This window comes from Delphinapterus leucas, chromosome 4 (genome assembly GCF_059928025.1).
Source record: "Delphinapterus leucas isolate spDelLeu-1000000601 "Yukka" chromosome 4, BTC_Dleu_Yukka2, whole genome shotgun sequence".
Lineage (NCBI taxonomy): Eukaryota > Metazoa > Chordata > Mammalia > Artiodactyla > Monodontidae > Delphinapterus > Delphinapterus leucas.
In genome coordinates this window covers 12,061,104-12,078,205 of record NC_143132.1, presented here as the reverse complement: position 1 = coordinate 12,078,205, position 17,102 = coordinate 12,061,104, and the positions used below count along the sequence as shown (strand labels likewise).

The following is a 17,102-nucleotide window of genomic DNA, read 5'->3' as shown; positions in this document are numbered from 1 at the left end:
AATTGGCTGGCAATCTCTGGCCTCCCTTGGCTTGTAGGAGCATCACCAGATCTCTGCCTACATCTTCACCTGGCATCCTTCCTGCAGATATCTGTGTCCAAATTTCTCTCACCCCCGCTTTTTTTAAAGGACCAGTCATATTGGATTAAAGCCCACCCTAATAGCCTCATTTTAACTAATTACATCTGCAATGATCCTATTTCCAAAGGTCACAGTCTGAGGTACTGGGGGTGAGGATTTCAATGTGAATTTAGAGGGACACAATTAGTCCATAACAGAGGTTAATAAAACAGTTGTAACAGCTAACATTCTGCTGTGCAGAGTGCCTTAAGGGCATCAACTTACCCAGTCCTCTCCACGGAAATTCTAAGTTCTATTTTCATCCTTGTTTTGCAGATGGAGGGAACTGGGTCACTGACAGGTAACGTCTCTTGTCCTAAGTCACACAAGGAGCTAGGATTCAAACCCAGGTCGTCTGGCCTCGAAGTTTGCACTACAGTTGTCTCAATATATTGTACGATTACACTGAGGTCACGTTTATATAGCTTCTTTAGCAAGTTGTTGATGGATTTTGGTTCAGTGTGTTCAGGAAAGTGTCTCTGAAGCAGAGCCCTGTGGGTGGAGAATCCCTGGTGCTCAGCGAGCACAGGGACAGAAGGGGCTAGAAAACCCCATATCCTTGGTGCAGAGAAAGCAGGCACTTAAAGCAAACAAAACTGGGACATCACCTCAGTCTGAATGAAAACCATAAAATAAGTGTCCTTCCATGGTGCCTGGCATGTAGTCAGTACTCAAGAATATTAGCTACTGATGTCATTTTACTAAGCAGCTACTATGTGCCAGGCTCCGGGCTAGGCACCTTCCTCATAGTTCCTTCTAATCTGTATAACAGCCCTAGGAGAGAAATACTGTTATTCCCATTTTATAGATCAGGAAACTGAGACTCAAATGAGTCTTGCAGAGGCTACAGGCTAGCTCCTATCCACCATCCAGGCATCAGGACTCTGCTTTGTAAGACATAAATAGGTTGAGCCTTTGAGCAGAAAAGCCTTAGAATATTCCAGCGGAGGAGATTCGCATGTTTAACGTGGATCGTCTTCACCGGAGTTAATATTTCCAGGTCAGAGCGCCTTCAGGAGAGGACGGAGGTGGCCTCCCAGCTCCAGTCTCCTTAAGTGCACCCTGGGAAGTCTCCACACTGCCTTTCTTTCTCCCCCCGGTGGCCTAATCTGGAGTCAGATCCAGCCGCTGGCTCTTGCAGACGGAGAAGGACTGCAAGCCAACGGGAAAACAACAGGTGAGCTCTGAACAGTCCCCTTCTGTGCCTCGGGCAGCGTGTCTGCCTGGGCGACCGCGGGGCCACACTGACTTCCAGAACCTTCTGTCTCTGCAGGTGTTTTAGGAACTTGGCCTCAGCGCTTCAGTGACCCATATTTTATTACCTTTCAGGTTTCTATAATTCATCATTCACTCCTTTCTGAAAACCTAGAATGAAAGTTTAGCAGCTCAGTGCTCCGGCCTCTCTCCATTCTCTCCCCAAACACATCGGCCTGTTTGTTCCCTTTCATCCGCACTCTTCCTGTTGCATTCTGTCCGTTCAATGGGGAAAGAGTGAAACCGGATGGCTGGACCCAGTGCGGGGAAATGACTTCAGAGCCACCTTTGTTTCCCTCATTCCTTTGAGCACACTTGGCCCTGCGTCTCTATGAAAGGGCTTGTTTGAACCATTTGGAACATCTAGCAAGCGGGAGATGCTGTGGCCAGAATCGCTCGCATCTTTTCAGGCTGCCTGAGACTCTGGGTGAGACTGCCAGATTTTTGCAACAAAACTAACCATGACATTGGACATTGTGTTATAAATTAGCCACAGCCTTCCAAGCAAATTGTCTCTTTTCATTGTGTCAGCGTAAGCCTTTGGGACGTTTGGCTTCAGCTACTGACTTTGGGGAGACTCAGAGAATATTTTTGTTCAGCCCCAAACCAACCCTTCAGACACCAAGCTGCATGGGCTACGTGTCTTAATTCACAGTTATTCTTATCATACTTACTCAGAGGATCCCTGTTAGTTATATTCCATTTCTCTGCCTAAAATTCTGTCAATAGGCTTTTAAGTTTTGATGGGGCAGGAAATATCTCCATTCATCTTTAAAACAAGATGTACTTCTCTTTTTCTAGACTTTCCACAATGATTATTTGAAGTTTCTTTTAAGGAAGAGTTCTTTGCAGATCTACAGTGAGAGGTATTAAAATCTGTTATCATAGAGCTCTAGGTGATGTGTAGAATTTCAGCATTTGGTACTCACAGAAGCAGTGAAAAATTTCTGTTTCTGTTACATCACCCTGGGTTTTAAAAAAAAAGAATGCATCTATCTATCAGCTTGAGTTATGTCACCAATAGCCAAATCAAGATTTTGTTATTAAAAGGAAATCTGAAAAAATCCTCAGATGCTATCTAATTCCTTTTCTTACTTTTAACTTTTTTCCACAGAAAAGGTGGCATGGGACGAATCTGGACTCAGAAATAATTTTTAAGTAGTAAACTTTATTAAAATCAGGTCCAAATGACATTTATTAAAAATAAAACAGAGGACTTCCCTGGTGGTCCAGTGGTTAAGACTCCGTGCTTCTACTGCAGGGGATGCGGGTTCGATCCCTGGTTGGGGAAGATCCCACATGCTGTATGGTGCAGCCAAAATAAATAAATAAGATAAAATAGAATAAAACCTCTTATAATATGTGTAAAACACATCCACTAGATTTGATAATCTATAGTGTTTTAACCAGAAGAGAGACCACCGCATAGTGCTGCCTTCGCCCTTCCACACTGGAAGGAAGTACAACCGTGACCATCACAAAGCTTTAAAATAACCTTGTAAGTAGCTATTAACATTGCGTCAGTGCATAACAACTCGATTAACTCGCACTCCCTTTGGAAAATGAACAAAATGCATAGTCTTTCTTATTTTCCCAGCAGGAATCTTTATTTAATCTGAACTGTTTCGAACTATGACTTAGAGTCTGCTCAGATGGTCCCCAAGTGAGAGCGGACCAAATGTGTCTAAGGAGCTCTGCTCCATCCAAGAACACTTACCAAAGGGTAAGTCGCCTCCTCCTCCCAATCTTCTCTCTCTACTCCTCTCCTCTACCCAGAAAGGAGCTCAGTGCCCCTCTCTCTGCAGCTCCTTCCCTGTCTTCTGTGTTCCAGGAAGAGTTACATGTGGATGGGATGGGGGAAGCCCATACAGGGCAAGCGTTAGATGGGGCGGCCACTACTCGTAGCGATAGTGTAAATTTCAACACCTCTTGGGTAATGGACACTTTCCAGAGAATTTTGCTCTTCTTAGAAGAAAGCAGCACTTTAAAGTGAACTCTGTTCTTTCATTACAGGTCTAAACTCCAGCCAGTTTCAATAGGACATTTTAGCAAAGACGACCTTTTACACTTAGCTGGCTTTCTGCAAGAAGACAGTCTCTTCAGGGACAACAGGGGGCTTTGCCGCCTGTCTGTTCTTATGGAGGGGTAGACGGTGCTGTACACTCACCAGGCATCGGGGCCCCATTGTCTGTCACTGCAACAGTTCCAGCTTCTCCATCCAAAGCAAGGGTGGGCGGCAGGGTTGGGGGAACAGGCAGGAGAGGTTTTAGGTTTCTGTGAAAGAAAAAGGAAGCCTGACACACCTACCTCCTTGGGGTGAAAGGAGTCACTAACACACACACACACACACACACACACACACACACACAACCCCTTTAGGCAGAGACAAGAGTGGTTGTTATGGTGGATGCAAGTTGCTCCCCAAGAATGTCCTGAACGTGGGAGGCCACGGCAGCTGTCCCCCTTGAGCCGGCCCATGGGGCCCCTGCCAGGGGTATAATGGCTTGCTGGCCCTTGCCAGCTGTCACACTTTGCATGCCGCTGGAGCTCCGGTCCAGCAGAAGGGGCATCCAAGTCACCAGCACCAACAAGCGCCAAATCCTGTGCCCATGCTGGGCCCACACGGCCACCTGGAGCCCTCTTCAGGGGCTCACCCGAGAGCACTTTAATACACACTGACCAGAGTGTCCTACTGACAGTGTCCTGGGCTGGGGAAGGGAGTTCTCCTTCCCCAAGACAGAGATTTGGGGAGGTTAAGGGCTAAAGAGAAACATCAGGGACACCTCCAATAAAGAGGGGCCCTGCTGGAGGGAAGAGCAATGTGTGTGTTTCCATCTCTGATTCCCGGGGCACCCCTGCCCATGGAGGGGGATGTTTAGGCCACTGTCCCAGGTCGAGCTTCTGTCTTTCTCGTTCATTTCCCCTTCCTGCTGGCAGAGGAAGGCCCCGGGAACCCCGCCTTGGATGTGGGAAGAAGAGGAAGCCAGAGGGTGAGGTGTCTGGGGTCTACCCCAATCTGGCACCTCAGCTACAGGACAGAGGGGTCCTCAGGGCGAGGACGAGCTTTGCCAGAGGAGGTTGTGCAGGATTCATGGAGGTTGGATCCTGGGAGCCGCCTCTTCTAAGACATGGCTGAAGCCCATCAACTCCCCAATACTGGCTTGGCATAGGCTGCCCCCTCCATCCATCCTTTCACCCTGTCCTCAACCATCCCCATCGTGGCCCCCTCCTCAGCTTCCTGGAGGCCTGGTCCAGCTGGAGAGAATTCTGGAAGCTGGCCACCGATGGGGCAGCTCTGCCTGTTCTGTCTGAAGGCACATTATCAACCCCAGAAACCCACCACCCTCCCACCCTCTGGGAGCCTCAGTTTCACCATCTATGGCAGGGTTTTTTTAAATGCCCAGCTCATACGGTTCCCATGAAAATCAAATGCAAGTGTCTGTTGAAATGCTTTGGGAAACAGGATGCTTTAACAAAAGGGGGAATGATTAGTGAGGTCTTAAGACTTGAAACTTTCAAGGTGATTTCCTTGGTGTCTCTCCTTCCTGCCCCTTACAGTTCTGCTTGGAGACTTAGGTCCTTCCTGCTGAGGTCTCTTCCTCTCTCCCTAAGTGAGTCCCCCAGCCTGCTAGGGGGTCCCACCAGGCCCCTTCCCTCTCCATGAAACCTAGGGGAAACTCTTGGATTAAAGCACTGTTGGGAGTTTGCACATTTCAGGGATGAATCTGTGAGCTAGTAGAGATTTCACACCAATTCTTAGACACCCCCGGGACACACAGTCCTTGCAAAGCTTTGGGAGGCTGAAGAAATGAACAAATGATTCCCGCCCTCAGAGCAATCACAACCAATGCAGAGATGTCCTCCACGTAACACAATCTAGGCTATGGGGAAAATGGTACCAATGGTCTCCCGAGCGTGATGAGAGGACGAAGATGAGAAATCACCAAGACTCTGAGAAGAAAGTAATGTTGGAGCTGAACCTGAGGTCTGGGCAGGGTGTTATAGGCAAAGCTGGAGGTCAGAAGCAGAGATCAGAGTGAGCCTATGGGGAGAACGTTGGTGGAAGAAAACGGAACAAAGCAGCCCTGAAATCAGCAAGCATGGCCACTGGGCTCTGAGAGCTGAAATCAGTCCCCGTTATGATAGGCCCTTCAACAGCATCCCTCTTCTTACACCAAAGGGGACCATGGTAGAGAAGCTCATTTTCTTTAAGTTACTGTCAACGTCAGCACTGTCCAGTAGAACTCTCTGTGATGATGAAATGGTCTCTGTGCTGTCCAATAGTTGGCCACTAGAGCCACTACTAAGCTCTTGAAGCAATGCTAGTGCAACCAAGGAACGAAACATATAACTTGATTTTATTGTAAATAATTAAATTTTAATAGGCACAGGTAGCTGGTGGTTACTGTATTGGATGGTAGAGGTTCAGATACCAAAAGGTCCTCTTTCCCATGCCATTTGGCCATGGGATAATGACAAGCTGCAATAGTATGCCCTGGTGTTGGGATAGAAGACTTCCAGGGTCACTGAGTAATCTCTACTTTATCTGGGGAAGAGAAGAGTTCAGTTCCACCCCGAACAGATATGAGTGTGTGGGTGGGTTGTTGTTTTTGGATTTTGTTGTTGTTTTCCTGCTAAAAGGCCAATTTCTACGTGAGTTTTTACTTAAGCAAGAGTCGAGTCGCTGACAGAATGAATACGTGCCTCTTTTGGGGAGGAAAGAAATCCCACCCCCAAAGCTCCTTAGTCCCTAAAGACCTTTTAATCAGAGAGAGGGAAGAGGGAGAGGCTGGGAGTAACCATTCCAATGCTACTGTCCTTGAACCCAGAAATTTCGTTCTCAAACCTCGCAGGAAATCACGTATTTAAAAAAACCTGTTACAACCGTGCTCATAGCGGCATTATTCACAATGGCCAAAAGGTGGAAGCAAACCAAGTGTCCATCTATAGAGAGCTGGATAAACAAAACGAGGTATATACGTATAATGGAATATTATTCAGCCTTAAAAAGAAACAAAATCCTGACACATGCTAAAGCATGAATGAACATTGAGGACATTATGCTAAACAAAATAAGCTGGTCACTAGCTTACAATATGATCCCACTTATATGAGGCACCTAGAGTAGTCGGATTCATAGAAGAAAACTGGTTGCCAGGAGTAGCGGGGAGGACGGGGAATTGTTTAATGAGTACAGAGTTTCAGTTTTGCAAGATGTAGAGTTCTTCGGATTGGATGCACAACAATGCACTTAGCACTACTGAACTGTACACTAATAAACGGTTAAGATGGTAAACAAACCAATAGGCATATGTATCCCCAAAAGTAGAGGTACAGGGCAGAAGGAGGTAGGCACAGTTGTTTTAGCCTCACCATGCCACCAGTCCTCCAAGAACAGCCGCACTCCACCCGAAAAGGCGCGTCCCTCCCTCCTTCCCTCCCTCCCGGAGGCCTGTCCTGTGATTCTCCATGGGGCGCTCACAATAATGTCCTTAAGCGGTGCCAGCGGTACCTCCGCGCAGGCCCGAGGAGCGGGTGGCCAATGAGCACGCGCCTGCGCCGGACCTCGCGCCCCCATTGGCTGCGCCCAGCAGCCCGCGACCCCTCAGGTTCCCAAGCCGGGTTTAAAGGGGTTGGGCGCGGGCTACTGCCCTGCCATCCGCTCCCCGCGCGCAGGTCTGCGGGGAGGGGCGGCCTGCTGAAAGGTCCACCCCGGGGCGTTCCTGAAGGGCGCTTCGGCCCTCCCCACCGTCCCCCAGATGTATTATGCGGTTTCCCAGGCGCGCGTGAACGTGGCCCCTGCGACCATGCTGCGGCCACAGCGGCCGGGAGACGTGCAGCTCGGGGCCTCCCTCTATGAGCTCGTGGGCTACCGGCAGCCGCCCTCCTCCTCCTCTTCCGCCACTTCCTCCTCCTCCTCCTCCACGACGGCCCCCCTTCTCCCCAAGGCGGCGCGCGAGAAGCCGGAGGCGCCCGCCGAGCCGCCGGGCACGGGATCCGGGCCGGGCGCGCACGCGGGCGGCGGCTCCAGGGCAGACGCCAAGGAGGAGCAGCAACAGCAGCTGCGGCGCAAGATCAACAGCCGAGAGCGGAAGCGCATGCAGGACCTGAACCTGGCCATGGACGCGCTGCGCGAGGTCATCCTGCCCTACTCGGCGGCGCACTGCCAGGGTGCACCGGGCCGCAAGCTCTCCAAGATCGCCACGCTGCTGCTCGCCCGCAACTACATCCTGCTGCTGGGCAGTTCGCTGCAGGAGCTGCGCCGCGCGCTCGGCGAGGGCGCGGGACCCGCTGCACCGCGCCTGCTGCTGGCCGGCCTGCCTCTGCTCGCCGCAGCGCCGGGCTCAGTGCTTCTGGCCCCCGGCGCCGTGGGGCCGCCCGACGCGCTGCGCCCGGCCAAGTACCTGTCGCTGGCGCTCGATGAGCCGCCGTGCGGCCAGTTCGCGCTTCCCGGCGGCGGCCCGGGCGGCGGCGCGGGCAGCCCCGGCCTTTGCACCTGCGCCGTCTGCAAGTTCCCGCACCTCGTCCCGGCAGGCCTGGGCCTGGCCGCGGTGCAGGCGCAGTTCTCCAAGTGAGGGCTGGCCCGGCCCCGGGGCGCGACCTCGGCCCGGCCTCCCCCCGCCCAGCTTCTGCGCGTCCCCGCGCCCTGCGCCCCGCGAGAGCAGGGCCGAGCAAAGAGGGCATTTCGAACTTTCTCGCCCAGAGAAAGCGACTGTTGGGCGTCCCCCTCCCCGCCCCCTCCCCGGGGAAATTAAAGTGACCCGAGCGGATGTTCGATAGAGCGTCGGGGCTGTTTGGGGTTCTGGGTGGATTCCAGCTGCTTTGCGCAGCAAGTGCGCACTCTCACTGCCACTGTCACCCAGCGCTAGTCTCTCCCGGCTCCTGGAGTCGTGCGCTTCGCAGGGGGTGATGTGGACTTCAGGGCGCCATGCTAGCTCAGGGTGCGGCGGCAGGCCAGGCCCGAGGGGACCAAGGGGCTGCTCTCGGAGGGCGGGAGGGAGAGGTGGCGGTGTTTTCTTCTCCTCGGCCAGGGGTCACAGGCGCCCTTGTTCCCAGCAAACAGCCCCTGTTAGAGGAGGCTGCCCGACCCCAGAAAGCCGAGAGAGACCACTTAGTCGGTGCAGAAGGTCTCGGGCGTAGCAGACGGACCGGCCCTCTGCGGCTGGACGGTTGGCATCGCGGTGCCACGGGAGGGGGCGATGACAATTCCCGGGTCGCTGGGTGTGCTGGGTTGGGAAGTCCGCTTTCGTACCCCGACGATTACAGAGCAGCTTTTGATAATCGCATAACCGTGTGTTTTGCTGCGATTATTCGCTTTGAAATCCTGGGGTCTTCTTAGAACGGCAGTTTAGAACTCAAGATTCATCATTTTGTCCCCCCTTCCCCAAAGGTAGCGTAACCAACATTTGAGCTTGCTTAAAAACAACCACCTTTCCCCCGCAGAAGGGGTTCCCGGTGTCCTAAAAAATAGGTAACAATGCGTCTCGCCGTTGCCGTCCTGTCAGAAAGCACGTTGTCTAATTAACGTTCTGCCTCGTTAAAAGACACGGAGGGGAACCGGGAGCCTCACACAGCAGGCTGCTCGGAGGGGCCCCACCGCGTTGGCGACGGCGGGATGGCGTTTTCTGCGCTGTCCCTTCACGTGCGGGGTCTTGGACCAGCGCGTGGGGCGGGTCATCTGGCCGCTGTGCGATTGAAGAACTATCAGTGCATTGATTTGTTACAGACGTTAACAAATTACTCCACCCAAGATGATTTTAGGATCTTTCAGAAGCTTGCTTTGGATTTTATGTTTAAGGTTTTGGGTTGTTGGTAGTAGCCGAATTTAACTGGCATTTTATTTTTTTTCTCTAACTTTGTTTCGTTGTGCTGTGAAGAATCAACAAAATAAACATGTAAAAACCTTATATTTCCCGCCTGACTTGTTTGTTAATAAAAGTGTAAGGTGCCCTGGTGGATCCAGAACCTCAGGATGAAGGGTAATCGTTAAAGGACGAGGTCAAAATTTTTAAACCTGTCTTCCTGATTTGTAAAATAATCCAATGGAGTCAACTGTAGGTCAAGTTCAGGCATCGCAGGTGAATGGGTGGGTGAGAGGAGGGAGGGAGGAATTCCAGGAATTAGTTCTTAGCCAAGCTGGGAGGGAGGGTCTTTTTACACTACAGTCTGAAAAATGGGCTATGAAATACATTTATGATAAAATTATTTTCTATCCCATCATATTTCTCAGAAATATACCTTTTTCTGTCTTAGTGGACAGCAGCTTAAACAATATCTCATGGCTGTGAGCTCTCCCCCCATCATTTAAATCAGGGTGGAGTGGTCTCCCAGGAAATCATGACCTTGGACATCATTTTATTCTAACAAGTGAAGAAAGCTCTTCTGTCCGATGATGATACAAAGAATTTGGAATGTGGACTTGCTCACATGCAATATTTAAATATTCATAGTTATTAATGAAATGCAACCACATTTAAAGGTAGGGGGATCGTAGGGGAGAAATAGTGTCCCCTTTAACCTGTGGGAAATTAAAGAAAGGCCAGATAAGGTGATTTACTCAATTTTATCCACATTGGTTCATGGGAAGCATGTATACATTTAGGAAAAATGAGCATTCACTTTGGGAACACAGAAGGGATTGGTGGGGAGGCGTGCCGGCCAGGTGGAATTGCCTTGCCTGCCATCCTGGCTAAGTGACTATTTACTCAAGGGGAGGGGCAGGAGAGGACTTGAGGGAAAGTAATGCACCAACCCATTTCGGGGAAGAATTTCTCATTCTTCCTGACTCTGCCGTCAGAAAGTTCACAGGCTTCTATTATAACTGAATTTGAATTGTGGCCTTCTGTGTATTTAACAGCTGTCTTTGCTTACCTTGCATCTTGACAATGGACAGAAAGAAAATGAACAACTAAATCAAAACTAAATCAGGTCGCCCCTGAAAAAAATATTTCTAGGATATTAGAAATAAACAATTCCTCCAGTAGTCCGGACTATATCACCTAGATGCCATTCTCATTTTGAAAACCATCTCTAAAAGAAGCAGAAAGCTATAGGGCAGAAAAGGGATGGGTGGTCTCCCTCCTGTCTCTACTTACAGACTGGAGCAAGTACCAGTGCCTTATAGGAAAGGTAACACTACATGTGATTTTTGTATTTAACTGAGAAAAATCACAACCTGTCATGCTTTCCAGAACCACTAAAGATTACGAGTGAATTTCACAAGAATATGCAGGGCTATTTTGAGTATCATCAAAGTATTTAAGTTATCTGCCTGCATGTAGCATCTTATTGGCCCATGTGCCAAGCAAGGTTAGCGGACCCCCTCCTTACAAGGAATTGACATCCCGAAAAATAGCGTCAGAGGGCATTCAGCAGTCCTGTAGAATAAAAGGCAATTATATACGGTGCCCCAAATGCAGAGTTAGCCCTCTGAACGTATGTCTATGGGAGGGTAGCATATTCTGCAGGCACAGTTTTTAAGTGTAGACATGTATGTTGTAGAGCAAGGAGTTGCTTTTTGAAGTCTGCAGGCAGGCTTTCTGCAGAAGGAACAAGTTTAAGCTGGTCTTGGAAGCGGCTGGGAAAGCAGAGAGGGTGTAAGACAGGCTCCTTGAGAAAGGTTCACCAGGCTTCAGAAGCACGATGAAAAGAAACATGTGGCTCAACGCCAAAAAAAAGTTCCCTGCACCCAGCCAACCACCAATTTGTGATCCCAGCGACGAGAGTGAACAGAACCTAAGGGGAAAATACACAAGGGCCCTGAGAAATTATGTTGTTACATGTGCGGGAGGCCAGGTGAACAGTCAATCAGTAAACAGAGAGCAGATTAAATGCACTGTGGGATTTCCGTAGCCTGCAGTGACGGTCTATTTAGAGGTATTCTCCTCCAAGGGTAACTGATTATGCCAGGTATGAAGATACGACCTTGTAAAATGTATAACTTAGAAGGTAAGTGTCCCCATCAAGAAAGAGGCTCCACCCCGAGTATGGGAAGTATTTCACTTTACCAAAGTTCAGATTATTAACAACAGTGCTTCCATGTTGCCCATCTGGTTCAGGGTCACCCATCTAGTCTTTGCTGACTCCCCAGGTATGCAGGTGAGGCTGGGTCCAAGCTGGAAGTCAATACTCAGAGTCTTAGCCTGCTAGCTAGACCTCGCAGGCCGTAAAGGAAGCCAGCCAGAAGAAGGACTTTTCTTTCTGCCACACAAGCACACATTATGAACTCGCTAAGAACAAGGTGGTGGTTAGGAAGAGCTTTTACTCACCATGGCATACAGCACATCCATTGGGAAAATGCATTTCCTCCAGAAGGCCCTTTCTTGCTAGCTCACTGCCCCTTCCCTCTTCTGCATACTCATAAATATCAGTAAGAAGAGTACCACCTCCACTGAAGGAGGCTCAAGAAACCACAGATTGAAAACTGTCATGTTTTTCTAACACACAGACTCACTTTTATCAAGCAACTTTTAGTTGTAGGGAAATATTGTTTCCAAGCAGGGTCCAGCTTCTCCTACCAAATACAAGATGTGAAAACAGAGTAGCAAATTCATCCTCAAGACCTAAACTAGCCTCTTTATTTATGGAGATGTTGCAAATGACTTCTTCAAGCAGTTTCCATTCTGTCCTTTTTAACTAAGCCCAGCATAAAAGCTGAAATGCCTGATCAGAAATTAAGCCAAATTCTTTCTGCTCGTGTTGAATTGGCCCCTCCATTAGAAAACTTTCCCCTTTGCTTCCAGCTGATGTTGACAGGCCAGAGCTCAGACTCTGAGTTCAGGACAACCAAGTCCTTAAACATTACAGGCTGCTTGATGCTCGGGGGCATCACGCAAAGGGAGTGATTTCTCCTTCACACTCAGCTTTCCTCAATGACCACAGAGGACAGTGGACCACTGCCCGGGACAAAGTCCACAGATGCCAGATCATCTCTGAGTCCCACAGAATGCCAGTGGGGCAAGAGACCCTAGGGGTTATCTTCCCACCCTCCTCCCTACCGATTAAGGCAACTGTGGCCCAGGAAGGTCACCAGCACGCCCGAGGTCCCAAGGTAGACAGAGTCAGCGATGCCAGGGTCCAGTACCTGCTTTGAAGTGGCAAAGGCTGCTTCCTTGGCTTGTCCTGGTGGGACTGGAGTCTCCTGGAAACAGGAATCCCGGCAGGAGTTGAGCACATCCTTCCTGCCCCCTGGAAAACCGCTGGCCTCTGGCCCCATCCAGCCTCTGCGCTCAGCCCTCCCTCTGCCCCTGCGAGTAGCAACCAGAAGCGGCAGACTCAGGGCCAGTCCCTTGCCAGGTGACCTGGCTGCAGTTTAGTCATCTGAACTTTATCCAGCAGCCTTGTCCCAAGCCCCGAGGGAGGCCCAGATTGGTGACAGGGAGCGGCAGAGGCAAAGCAAACCTTCTGAGAGATCCTCTGATGGTTACATGTTTGTCATTAGGGTTTCAGAAAGCGCCGCTCAGAAGGCAAGGGAATAGACAGCTGACGGACAAGGGCGGCAGGGCAGAGGGGAAAGCAGTGTCTTAGGGGCTTCCACTTTGGGGGCTGCCTTTTAGTGTTTCCATGGTGACACTCAGTGTTCTCACACTGACGGACCCTGATTTTCTCAACAGTGCGGGCATACTTTTTGCCGAGTGTTTTTCTTGGACGCAAATGTTTCCCCATGACGCTGCTCGGCAGTAAGTGCTGGCTGCCACCAAACCCCAGGATAGAGGACAGGCACCCCGATGGGGGCCCTGAACGTGGAACACCAGCCAGAGGTAGATGATGGATGGGGCTGAGAGAAAAATGCTCACCATAGGCCCCAGCGCTGGGATCCAGAAGGGCTATTGTGTCCCAGATGCTTCTGAGTAATATGGGTAACTCCTTAGAGGATGCCAAAGTGATACAGCCAGGAGACTCCAAAATAAAAAGATCAGATAAGAACACATCGGTGGGGAGAGTGCGGGACAGAAAAGCCACCTCACCTGGAAGCAGGCCGGTGGGAAAGTGGAGCAGCTGGTAGTGGGGGTGGCAGAGCAGCCGTAGTAAGAATGAAAATGGTCTTGACATTGACAAGAGCTAGCATGGCGTTTATCAGGTACCAAGCAGGGTTCTAAGCATTTTACGTGCGCGACTTCATTTTGTAGGCGCTGCTATTACCCCATTTTACAGATGAGAAAACAGAAGCATGAAAAGGTAGAAACTAAGGAAGTGGAGGCCAGTTAAAGAAAGTCATGGAACCAGACACTGAAAGAAATGAGGCTTTGTCTGGGGGTGGGAGAGCCCTCTCTAGGTTTCTTTCCTCGTCCTCAGCTCTCAGGGTCAGCACTCCCACCCACCTGTACTCCTCTGGGCCCAGGTCTGGCTGTGGTTGCTACTCTCAGAATGCGTCTAATCAATGTGAAGTTGAGATTCAACACGTCCCTGCGCACAGTGAATAGACACTCCAGTTAATTCCTCCTCTTTCTTGAGTTAGAAATGCCCTGAGATCAGTGTGGTTATTTTGGATATTTCACTTCTAGCTTTTTTGTTTGTTTCATTTGTTCCACTTTCTTTTTTAATTTCCAACGTTGCCAGATCTGGCTGCTATGAGGAAGGACGGTAGTGAAATACCAGGGATTGTGTGCGTGCCGGAAGGCAGACCTCACGCAGCCTGCACCTTCAAGACGGTGTGTCGTCCCTGGTCCTGCTGGTGTTCAGGCAAAAAACCAAAACAAAAGCTTTGAAGGTAGTGATCACTAGGTGTCCTCCAATTCAAATCTTTTTTTATTTTTTTATTTTTTTTAAAGCAACCCTAGGGGTTGAGCTATTCTTTTTTATTTTTTTTTTATTTTATTATTTTTTTTTTGCGGTACGCGGGCCTCTCACTGTTGTGGCCTCTCCCGTTGAGGAGCACAGGCTCCGGACGCGCAGGCTCAGCGGCCATGGCTCACGGGCCCAGCCGCTCCGCGGCATGTGGGATCTTCCCGGACCGGGGCACGAACCCGTGTCCCCTGCATCGGCAGGCGGACTCTCAACCACTGCGCCACCAGGGAAGCCCTCTTTTTTATTTTTTAAATTAATTTATTTACTTATTGGCTGCGTTGGGTCTTCCGTTGCTGCGCGCGGGCTTTCTCTAGTTGCCGCGAGCGGGGGCTACTCTTCGTTGCGGTGCGAGGGCTTCTCATTGCGGTGGCTTCTCTTGTTGCAGAGCACAGGCTCTAGGCACGCAGGCTTCAGTAGTTGTGGCATATGGACTTCAGTAGTTGTGGCTCACGGGTTCAAAAGCGCAGACTCAGTAGTCGTGGCACACGGGCTTAGTTGCTCCGCGGCATGTGGGATCTTCCCGGACCAGGGCTCGAACCCATGTCCCCTGCATTGGCAGGCGGATTCTTAACCACTGTGCCACCAGGGAAGCCCCAATTCAAATCTTAAAATCCAGAGTTGAGCCGAAGTAGAATCCGTAAAGAAAATTTTGAAGATAACTTGATACCATTTTCTCTACGTAGGGAGTATTTTGTTGCTGTTATTATGATCGTTTGGTCTTGTTTGCTTGCTTCTGGCACTTTGAGTCACATCATTCCCTGTGCAGTCCTGGTTCTTCATAGCTTTTTACTTTATCAGGGACAGTTAGAGTCAGGAGGCAAAACCAACAATTTTCTCATCACCAGTGGAGGGAACAAAACAAAACTGGACATCACAGCATCTCATTTAATAGACAGCTTTTGAATTCACTCATGACTGTGTAATCCATGGTTCTAGGGGTTCTGAGATGCCCTTTGTATTTTATACTCACAAAGACCCAAAGTAACTCAAAGGGAGAGTTGTCAGCTCTGAAACATAAACCATCCCCAGGGAGTGTGTGAGGGAGGGATGTGCTGAAGGGGGCTAGTGGGGCAGACCCGCACCCACGGGAGGGACAGAGATGGGGGAGAGTCCCTTCATCTCCCCATTGCCTCCACTCCTGGAACCCATGCTGTGCTCCAGCGCAAATACCAATCTGCTCTCCCATCTCCTTTCCACCCTCCTGTTCTCTTCCTGTAGAGTCTTAACTACGCACTGCCTCATGCCTCCCATCTGTCCTGCCTCGCCATTGGTTACTCTATTCACTGGCCACGTGACCTTGGAGAGGCTACTTGAACTCTTGGTGCTTCAGGCTCTTCAACTCTAGGATCTAATACTAGGAGCCACCTCACTGGGGGTTAAACCAGGCAGTGCATGTCAATGGTTAGCACAGTGCCTATTGTAATGGTGGTTGTTTTTCCTGTTGCTACTCAGACAGTTCTTTCCATCAGCTAGAAATATATTAGTTACATGATTATTATCCTGTTGATAGCTCCTTCAGAAAGCAGTGGTGTGCACACGATCATTCCCATCTTCTCTTGCAATTCATGAATAGGGCTCAGGACAGCATTCGATGGTGCCAAGTAAAAATCCATTTCTAACGAGCAAAGCTGCGTTCTAAAATCTCCAGCTCCTTCCGGCACTAGCTCAAGCCCAACGGTGGCTTTCGAGGGGCTTCTCCTAGGGAGCCCTGTACTGGGCTCTGTCCTTCCAAGTTGGCTCTCAGAGCCCAGCTACGACCCCCTGCTACTATGGAGCCAAAATGCTTCTCCAAGACAGAGGGGGCCGGGCACCGGGATTCTCCTTCTCCTGCCGATTGACTAGCAGACAACGGGTTCTTCAGAAGCCACAACATTTCAGCTGTTTTGGCCACAATAGCCACAAGCTGAGTGGGTATCATTTTGTCCCAGCGGAGTGTCAGCTCAGGACAGCTCCGAACACTGTCCACTCGTTTGTGGTGAGGGGCATAAACACCAGGCTGGCTGAATGAAGTCACTGCCTGAGTCATCTCTATACACAGAGTCTGAAGAGCACTCAGGCCTACAGGGCTGCAGGAAGGTGCTGGGGCTCCTCCCAGCACCCAGTGAGCCCGGGGGCCGGACTCAACCATCATGTCTCTGTCCAACAAGGGAGCGGCTTCCTGCTAGCTACCTACACACACTTATTTCTCAAATAGTGCTGTGGTCATGTAGCCTCAGGGGATGGTGCCCAGAACAAGTGTCAGCCTGTGTTCAGGAATTTGCCTCATCAAAAATACTTGTTGAATGAGAAAGGAAGGAAGGAGGGAAGGAGGGAAGGAGGGAAGGAAGGAGGGAAGGAGGGAAGGAAGGAGGGAAGGAGGGAAGGAGGGAAGGAAGGAAGGAAGGGAGGGAGGGAGGGAAGGAAGGAAGGAAGGAAGGAGGGAAGGAAGGAAGGGAAGGGAAGGAGGGAAGGAAGGAAGGGAGGGAGGGGAAGAAGGGAGGAGAGAAGGAGAGAAGGAGGGAAGGAAGGAAGGGAGGGAGGGAGGGAAGGAGGGAAGGAGGGAAGGAAGGGAGGGAGGAAGGGGAAGAAGGGAGGAGGAAAGGAAGGAAGGAGGGAAGGAGGGAAGGAAGGAGGGAAGGAGGGAAGGAGGGAAGGAAGGAAGGAGGGAAGGAAGGAAGGAGGGAAGGAGGGAAGGAGGGAAGGAAGGAAGGAAGGGAGGGAGAGAGGGGAAGAAGGGAGGAGGCCTTATTAATATTCAAATTTTAAATCATAATTATGTTTTGTTTCAGACTCATTAATTAAATGATGACCTTAAACTGGTCAACAGGACCCAGTCAGAAAAAACTACTCTGATTAATTAAACTTCTCTCCCAAAGTAAAATAAAATAGATTAGACCTGTTTTTTGCTAGTCGGGTCTTAGGAGGAAATAGGGCATCGAGAAGCAAGTAGCGCCTGGACTCAG

General features: G+C 50.2%; 1 protein-coding gene across 1 annotated transcript; it reads left to right on the top strand.

Moving 5' to 3' along the window:
* Positions 1 to 6,079: 6,079 nt before the first annotated feature.
* OLIG1 (oligodendrocyte transcription factor 1) lies at positions 6,080 to 8,144 on the top strand. The gene has a single exon (XM_089910295.1). It carries the CDS (start codon positions 7,134 to 7,136, stop codon positions 7,947 to 7,949), a length of 816 nt encoding a protein of 271 aa, XP_089766421.1. The 5' UTR covers positions 6,080 to 7,133; the 3' UTR covers positions 7,950 to 8,144.
* The last annotated feature ends 8,958 nt before the right edge of the window (positions 8,145 to 17,102 follow it).